The sequence below is a fragment of the Equus asinus genome, chromosome 13, assembly GCF_041296235.1.
Source record: "Equus asinus isolate D_3611 breed Donkey chromosome 13, EquAss-T2T_v2, whole genome shotgun sequence".
Classification (NCBI taxonomy): domain Eukaryota; kingdom Metazoa; phylum Chordata; class Mammalia; order Perissodactyla; family Equidae; genus Equus; species Equus asinus.
The window spans coordinates 15,513,985-15,522,040 of record NC_091802.1 but is presented as its reverse complement, the minus strand read 5'-3'; the positions used below and the strand labels follow the sequence as shown (position 1 = coordinate 15,522,040).

The window sequence follows — 8,056 nt, the reverse complement described above, 5'->3', positions numbered from 1 at the left end:
CCTATGGCAATCTGCAGATTCAATGTAATCCTTATCAAAGTCCCAACATTTTTCACAGAAATAGAACAAAGAATCCTAAAACTTATATGGAACAACGAAAGACCGTAAATAGCCAAAGGATTCCTGAGAAAACAGAACAAGCAAGAAGTACCACACTCCTGGATTTCAAAATATACTACAAAGATATAGTAACCAAAACAGCATGGTACTGGCACAAAAACAGACACACAGATCAGTGGAACAGAATCGAGAACCCAGAAATAAACCCACACGTACAGGGAGAGCTAATTTTCGACAAGGGAGCCAAGAATATACCATGGAGAAAGAAAAGTCTTTTCAATAAATGGTGTTGAGAGAACTGGACAGCCACATGCAAAAGAATGACAGTAGACCACTATCTCACAGCATGCACAAAAATTAACTCAGTGGATTAAAGAATTAAATGTAAGACCTGGAACCATGAAACTTCTAGAAGAAAACGTAGGCAGTGCACTCTTTGACATTGGGCTTAGCAGCTTATTTTCAAGTACCATGTCTGACTGGGCAAGGTAAACCATAGAAAAAATAAACAAATGGGACTACATCGAACTAAAAATCTTCTGCACAGCAAAGGAAACCATCAACAAGATGAAAAGACAACCTAACAATTGGGAGAAGATATTTGCAAACCGTATATATGATATGTGGTTAATATCCAAAATATATAAAGAACTCATACATCTCAAACAAAATAACTAACAATCCAATTAAAAATGGGCAAAAGATATGAATAGCCATTTCTCTAATGAAGATATACAGATAGACAACAGGCATATGAAAAGATGTTCAGCATCATTAACTATGAGGGAAGTGCAGATCAAAACTACAATGAGATATCACCTCACTCCCATCAAAATGGCTACAATTAACAAGACAGCAAATAACAAGTGTTGGAGAGGATATGGAGAAAAGGGAACTCTCATACACTGCTGGTGCTAGTGCAAACCAGTGCAGCCACTGTGGAAAACAGTCTGGAGATTCCACAAAAATTTAAGGCTAGATCTACCATATGATCCAGCTATTCCACTGCCAGGTATTTATCCAAAGAACATGAAAACATGAATGTGTAAAAATACATGCACCCCTATGTTCATTGCAGCATTATTCACAATAGCCAAGACGTGGAAGCAACCTAATTGCCCAGGAAGGGACCAAAGGATAAAGAAGATCTGATGTATATATACACAATGGAATACTACTCAGCCATAAGAAATGATGAAATAGAGCCCTTTGTAACAACTTGGATGGACTTTGAGGTTATTATGCTAAGTGAAATAAGTCATAGGGAGAAAGTCAAATACCATATTATCTCACTCATCATTAGAAGCTAAAAATAATGAGAAACAAACACATAGAAACACATTGGATTGGTGGTTACCAGAGGGTAATGGGGAGGGAGGAGCATGAAAGGAGTGATTATGCACACGTGTATGGTGATGGATTGTAATTAGTATTTGGGTTGTGAACATGATGTAATCCACACAGGAACTGAAATATAATGATGTACACCTGAAATTCATATAATGCTATAAACCAATGTTACCACAATAAAAAACAAATAAATCAGTTAAAAAAAAAACAACAATAAAACAGATACCATTAATAGTGAAAAGGCAAGTCACAAATTGTAAGAAGATATTTGTGGAGTGACTTCATCAAGATGATAACATAGATCATTCCTTCCCCATACCTGAAGGAGTAACTTTTAGGGTCCCATGTATGAGTCAGCTCCCAGGTAAAGACAAACTAAATATTGTAGTCAAGGAGAAACAAAGTTCACTTGAGGTCCAGGTCAAGTCAAAAAGATGATATAGACATGAAAATAAATCAGAGGAGAAAAGGCTAAGAGACAGTGCTGTGACACCTTGCTCAAGAAGAGGTAAGCAAAGTTCCACATTTAACAGTGAAAAGTCCAGTTTAGCAGAGGTAACCAGGGGAGTGAGATGTTTGAGTTTTAGTCAGTATTGACCAGGAAGGATAGAGTATTATTTAAAGTAAAGTGGAGTTAAAACAAAGAACACATGATAAATTGGTTTTTACGTAACTGGAGACAAAGATCAGTTAAAAGTTTTTAAATGATGCTTCCTTGGGGTTACCTAGGACTAACAAAGAGGAAGAACTTACTAGGAGATCACTGAGATCTCCTCTTTCCGAATTCAAAAACTTGCCTTCACATAATCTCTTTTACTCATTGGACAATTATTTAGTATGCAATTTTAACAGAAAGTTGCATGATAAAAAAAAAGAAGTCTGGGTCAATATCCTAATATTAATGTCAATATATCTACTGGATGATATTATGTAAAAGTTCCACTTTACCATCATAGACAGAAGAGAATTTTCTTTCTGCAAAATACTCTTCTCAGTGCTCTCTTCATTTCTCTGTTTCTCAGGCTGTAGATGAAGGGGTTCAACATGGGGGTTACCACAGTGTACATCATAGCCATGGCAATCTCCTTAACAGTAGAATTGCTAATTGATGGGCATAAATAGAGACCAATAACTGTCCCATAGCACGGTGACACCACAGAGAGATGGGAGCCACAGGTAGAGAAAGCCTTGTGGATACTCCTAGCAGAAGGGACCTTAAAAATGGAGGAGACAATTTGTGCATATGACAGGATGATGAGTAGGAACGGGAGGACAAGAATGAGCCCTCCCATAATAAATATCACTAACTCATTAGCTCGAGTATCAGAGCAAGACAGCTTCAGCAGAGCAGACGTATCACAGAAAAAGTGGGGGATCATGTTGTCCCCACAAAAACACAATTTGGCCATGAGCTTGGAGCTCATGATGGTGCTGTAGCGCAGGGGGAAGCAGATGGCCACATAGCGGTCATAGGCCATGGCCACAAGGAGGAAAATCTCCATGTCTCCAAAAAACAGGAAGAAGTACATTTGGGTCAGGCAGCCAGCATAGGGGATAGATGGGACTTGACTCTGCATGTTCTGCAGCAACTTGGGCATTGTGACAGAGGAAAAACAGAGGTCAGAGAAAGACAGGCTGCTGAGAAATAAATACATGGGTGTGTGGAGGTGGGAGTCCAGGCGAATGAGGACGATGATGAGGAGATTTCCCAGGACGGTGGTAAGATACATGGCCAGGAACAAGGCATAGAACAGGTTTTGCTGCTCTGACTCGATGGGTAGTCCCAGCAGGAGAAACTCTGAGATGACAGTTTGATTCCTTCCTGTCATGCTCTGTCTCCAGTATCTTTAGGAAGAAATAATAGTGTCCATTAAAGCATGAATTTACAAATGAACATATTTCTATGAGACATAGTCTGTTAGATGTCCTGCAAAAATACTTTGGATCACCCTCATCACAATAATTACGATCTCTATACTCCAAATCTCTACAATCGGAATTTCTATGATTGGAAATGACTTATTTTCTTCACTTTTCTTCAACAGGAAACAATATTCCATCCTTTCTAAGACACTCATCCATTAGCTTCTGAGACAAAAAATGGATCAGTTTTCCTCATACTTGCCTGGTCAGACATCCTCAGTAACTGTGATTGACTCTTGCTTTGTCAATATCTTACATGTTGATGCTCCTCAGGGTTTTTTACTAAACACTGTTCTCTCATAGTTCTACGTATACCACAAGAAAAACCCATCTATTTAAATGGCTTTGATTACCTTTTAAACTTTAGATGCAAATGACTCTTTAACCTGTAAAACTCTATACCCAGTTGCTCATTATTATCTTCCCTTGGATGTATCACACGCATTTTCAGCTCAACAGATCCCAAAAGAAATTCATGATCTCCCCCTGCCCCTGTCTCATTCACACCTCCTATAGTTTCCCATATCTAAGTAAAGGGGATCCAGGTGCTACAATAAAAACCTGAATGTTTTCTCCATCCTTTCTCTCATCATCAACAACCAATCTGTCAACAAGTCCTGCGAATTCTGTCACTTCATTCTCTTTCTCATTCCTCCATTCTTTATCTCCACTGTCACTACCCTAGATTAGGCTGATATTATATATTGTCTATACTATTGGAACAATCTCATAATTCATCTCCCTGTTAATGTCCATGCAAGTCACCCGGAAGTTCCGGTAAAACACTGATTCTGATTCAGTAGTCCAGCTTCTACATTTTATTCAGCATTCAGGTAATGGCCATGCTGTGGTCCATAGATGACACAGTGACTAGCAAGGACAAATGATGCTTTTAAAAATAAAGATTATTGGGCCCCCTCAGATAAACATAATCACAGTCTCCGAGAGGAGGCCTGTGCAAAACTTTTGAAAATTCTCGGGTGATTCTGAAATAAAGCAAGACTCAGAACTATTGCATTAATGCTTACCTCAAGAGCTGTCATGTTGAAGTTACGTAATCTTGAGGGCATACATTACACAGTAAGTAATGTTTATGAATACTATCAGTAATAAAAGGATAGTAACTGGTGAACAGTAATCAAAATATTTATAGAATGTGGGGAAGCCTTGGCAGGCTGAGAGGTGGAGAAGAGGGTTATCATACCTGAAAAACTATCCTATAGAACATCATACAACCTGGGAAAACAAGACCCTCAGGTTAGAAGGACCCTAAGGAACCAACTCATTCACCCTCTGCCCAACTTACACAGTGTATCTGACTCCAAGATCCTGGCCTGAGATTCTGCTCTCCTTTATTCACTAAGTCATGTGAAATAACAGCCTCTGTAGTTTTCACCTGTGTCTGCAACATCCCTTCTCAAAATCCCATTCTACACATCCCTGGGCCTAAGGGACCCTGAATCCCAGATGAGTCTAGATCCTAGAGGAACTCATTAAAGACAAAGTAATTACCCAGGAACTCTCTAGAGAAAATGCTCTCTGAGTTCTGGAGCAGTGACTGATTGCAATCACTGATAACACCTGACTATATTTTGGGCAAAGATGGGGATGGAGAGAAGCTCATGTATGGATGTCTGTTTAGGGAATGGAGAGTAGTCCTGTGGGGTTGGATCCTACATTTTGCAAGGTGAAGGAAGATGGTTGGAGAATCCATAAAGAGGGACCAGACTGTGAATATCTTAAAATATCTTAAGAGTGTAGAAAGCTTTATCCTGTGGGCAATAAGATTCCATTAGCGGTCCTTGACAGAGTGTTATGAAAGACATATATTTTGGAAAGATTCTGAGGGTGGTAGAATCCATTATGAAAATCCAATTCCCTATAAACCTACCCCAGAGGAGAGAGAAACCTGCAGCTGACAAGGATTAAATCTCTATGACCCAACCATATGCAGATATATGGAAAAGACAAGAGTAAGAGAAAATGTAAACACTCTCAGATCATGTTCAATTATTCCTCAAGCCAAGATAGAAAAGAAATGCAGTTTGAGTCCCATCGAGGTACTTCTAGCTCCTTACCTCTGTAGCTCCCTCACATCACCACCATCACCATCTTGACTACTCTGCAAATGTGTCAGATTAACTCCTAATCTCCACCTCTTCCTTGTGCTGCAATTGGTCACAAGGCCATAGCTAACATTTATAATTCCTACTTTCATTACACATTCCATGTTGTCCTTGGCCATCATCTCACCTGGATCAAGGTTTTTATACAGTGGTAATGCAAGCCTTCATTCCTAGAAATATGAATCCTCCTTGGTGTTGCCTTTATTGGGTTGTTATAGTTTTCACTAACATTTATTATCGGACATGAAAATACTAAGTGGCACTCAAAGAATTCCCCAAAATTTCAGACATGGTCTTCTCTGCTCTACTTGGGTAAAGCAACCTAGTTTTCCTTGAGTGATCAATATCACCACCTGAGTCAGAATGGCAACCCTGCTCTTTGTATATCAGTTCATATAAGAACCACAAAATGTCCAGGTGGTAGGCTCAACTTTCAATTCAATGAAACCATTGTTACGTCTCCTGGTAGAACTATGCCTCCCCTGAGAAATATATAAGACACTTCTTGTGCATCATTTTCAATTCTCTCGGCCTCATGTCTTATTCCAGCCACAGTTGCAGTAACCAGCTCTGCCCTGATTTCAACTATCTGTAGTAGATGCAACCTGACAGTACCTCACCTCAGTTCTGCTCCACATGCTCCTTGCTTCCTGCTATGGGACTTCTCTGATTCCAGGAAACAGGATGCATGAGGAATTTTCTTAATATGCAGACAAATATTTAGGTTTATGATCCACTTTGACTGAATTGTTGTAGAGAGTACGAGGTATGAATTGACGTTAATTTTTTTTGCATACGGAAATCCAATTTTCAAGCACTGATTGTTGAAAAGACTATTTTCCACTGAATTGTTACACCTTTGTCAGTGATCAATGGACAATATGTGAGTGGATCTATTTCTAGACTCTCTATACTGATCCGTATTTCTCTCTCTTCTCTAATACCACAATTTCCTGATTATTTTAACTTCATAGTGAGTCTGGAAACCAGGCAATGTGAGTCCTTCTACTTAGTTCCTTGTTTCCAGTCAAATTTGCTTTTTTAGTTTCTTTGCCTTTACGTAAATATTTTGCAATCAGATTCTCAATTTGTACCAAAAGGAATCCTGTTGGAATTTTGATTGGAATTGTATTTAAACTATACATCAGTTTCAAAAGAGTCAACGTCCTAAAAATATTTAGTCTTCCAATCCATGAACATGTCATATCTATCCACTTCTTTAGCTCTCTCTGATTTATTTATTTTTATTATTATTTTTTTTGGTCTCATAGCCTAATGAGGTTTTTATTTATTATTTATTATTGAGAAAACATTGGTTTATAATATTATATAAATTTCAGGCGTGCATATAGTTTTCTGTGTAGATTCTATCATGTTCACCATCCAAAGACTAATTACCATCCATCACCATACACATGTGTCTAATCACCCCTTTCACCATCTCCCTCCTCCCTTCCCCTCCCGTAACCACCAATCCAATCTCTGTCTCACTTTGCTCATCGTTGTTTTTATCTTACATTTTTAAGTGAGATCATATGGTATTTGACTTTCTCACTCTGACTTATTTCACTTAGCACAACATCCTCAAGTTCCATGTGTGTTGTCGCAAATGGCAAGATTTCAGTTATTATCGCTGAGTAGTATTCCATTGTATATGTATACCACATCTTCTCTATTTGTCCCTTGATGGGCACCTAGGTTGCTTCCAAGTCTTGGCTATTGTGAATAATGCTGCAAGGAACACAGGGGTGCATATATCTTTATGCATTCATGTTTTCATGTTCTTTGGATAAATTCCAAGCAGTGGAATAGCTGAACTGTATAGAATTAATTTCCATTCTTATCTTTTTGAGGAATCTCCATACTGTTTTCCATACTGGCTGCACCAGTTTGCACTTCCACAAGCAGTGTATGAGAGTTCCCTTTTCTCCATATCCTCTCAAACACTTGTTACTTCTTGTCTTGTTAATTATAGCCATTCGGACTTGCATGAGGTTATATCTCATTGTAGCTTTGATTTTCGATTCCCTAATAATTAGTGATGTTGAACATGTCTTCATGTGCCTGTTGGCCATCAGTCTATCTTCTTTGAGAAGTGTCTGTTCAGATCTTTCCCCATGTTTTAATTGGGTTGTTAGTTTTCTTTGTTATTGAGATGCATGAGTTCTTTATATATTTTGGATATTAACCCCTTATCAGACATATGGTTTGCAAATATCTTCTCCCAGTTGTTAGGTTGTCTTTTCATCTTGTTGATGCTTTCCTTTGCTGTGCAGAAGCTTTTTAATTTGATGTAATCCCATTTGGTTATTTTTTCTACTGTTTCTATTACCCAGTCAGACACGGTACTTGAAAATATGCTGCTCATTTCAATGTCAAAGAATGTACTGCCTATGTTTTCTTCTAGAAATTTCCTGGTTTCAGGTCTTACATTCAAGCCTTTAATCCCTTTGGAGTTAATTTTTGTGTATGCTGTAAGATAATGGTCTACTTTCATTCTTTTCCATTTGGCTGTCCAGTTTTTCCAACACCATTTATTGAAGAGACTTTCCATTCTCTATTGTATGTTCTTGGCTCCCTTGTTGAAAATTTTCTGT

General features: G+C 38.3%; 1 protein-coding gene across 1 annotated transcript; it reads right to left on the bottom strand.

The window, feature by feature from the left end:
- Window positions 1–2,360: 2,360 nt before the first annotated feature.
- On the bottom strand, window positions 2,361–3,239 carry LOC106821975 (olfactory receptor-like protein DTMT). Its single transcript, XM_070482145.1, has one exon. It carries the CDS (start codon window positions 3,237–3,239, stop codon window positions 2,361–2,363), a length of 879 nt encoding a protein of 292 aa, XP_070338246.1.
- Between the last annotated feature and the right edge of the window lie 4,817 nt (window positions 3,240–8,056).

Excerpts from the sequence above, each read along its gene's own strand:
- LOC106821975 (XM_070482145.1), bottom strand. The coding sequence starts at position 3,239 with ATGACAGGAAGGAATCAAACTGTCATCTCAGAGTTTCTCCTGCTGGGA.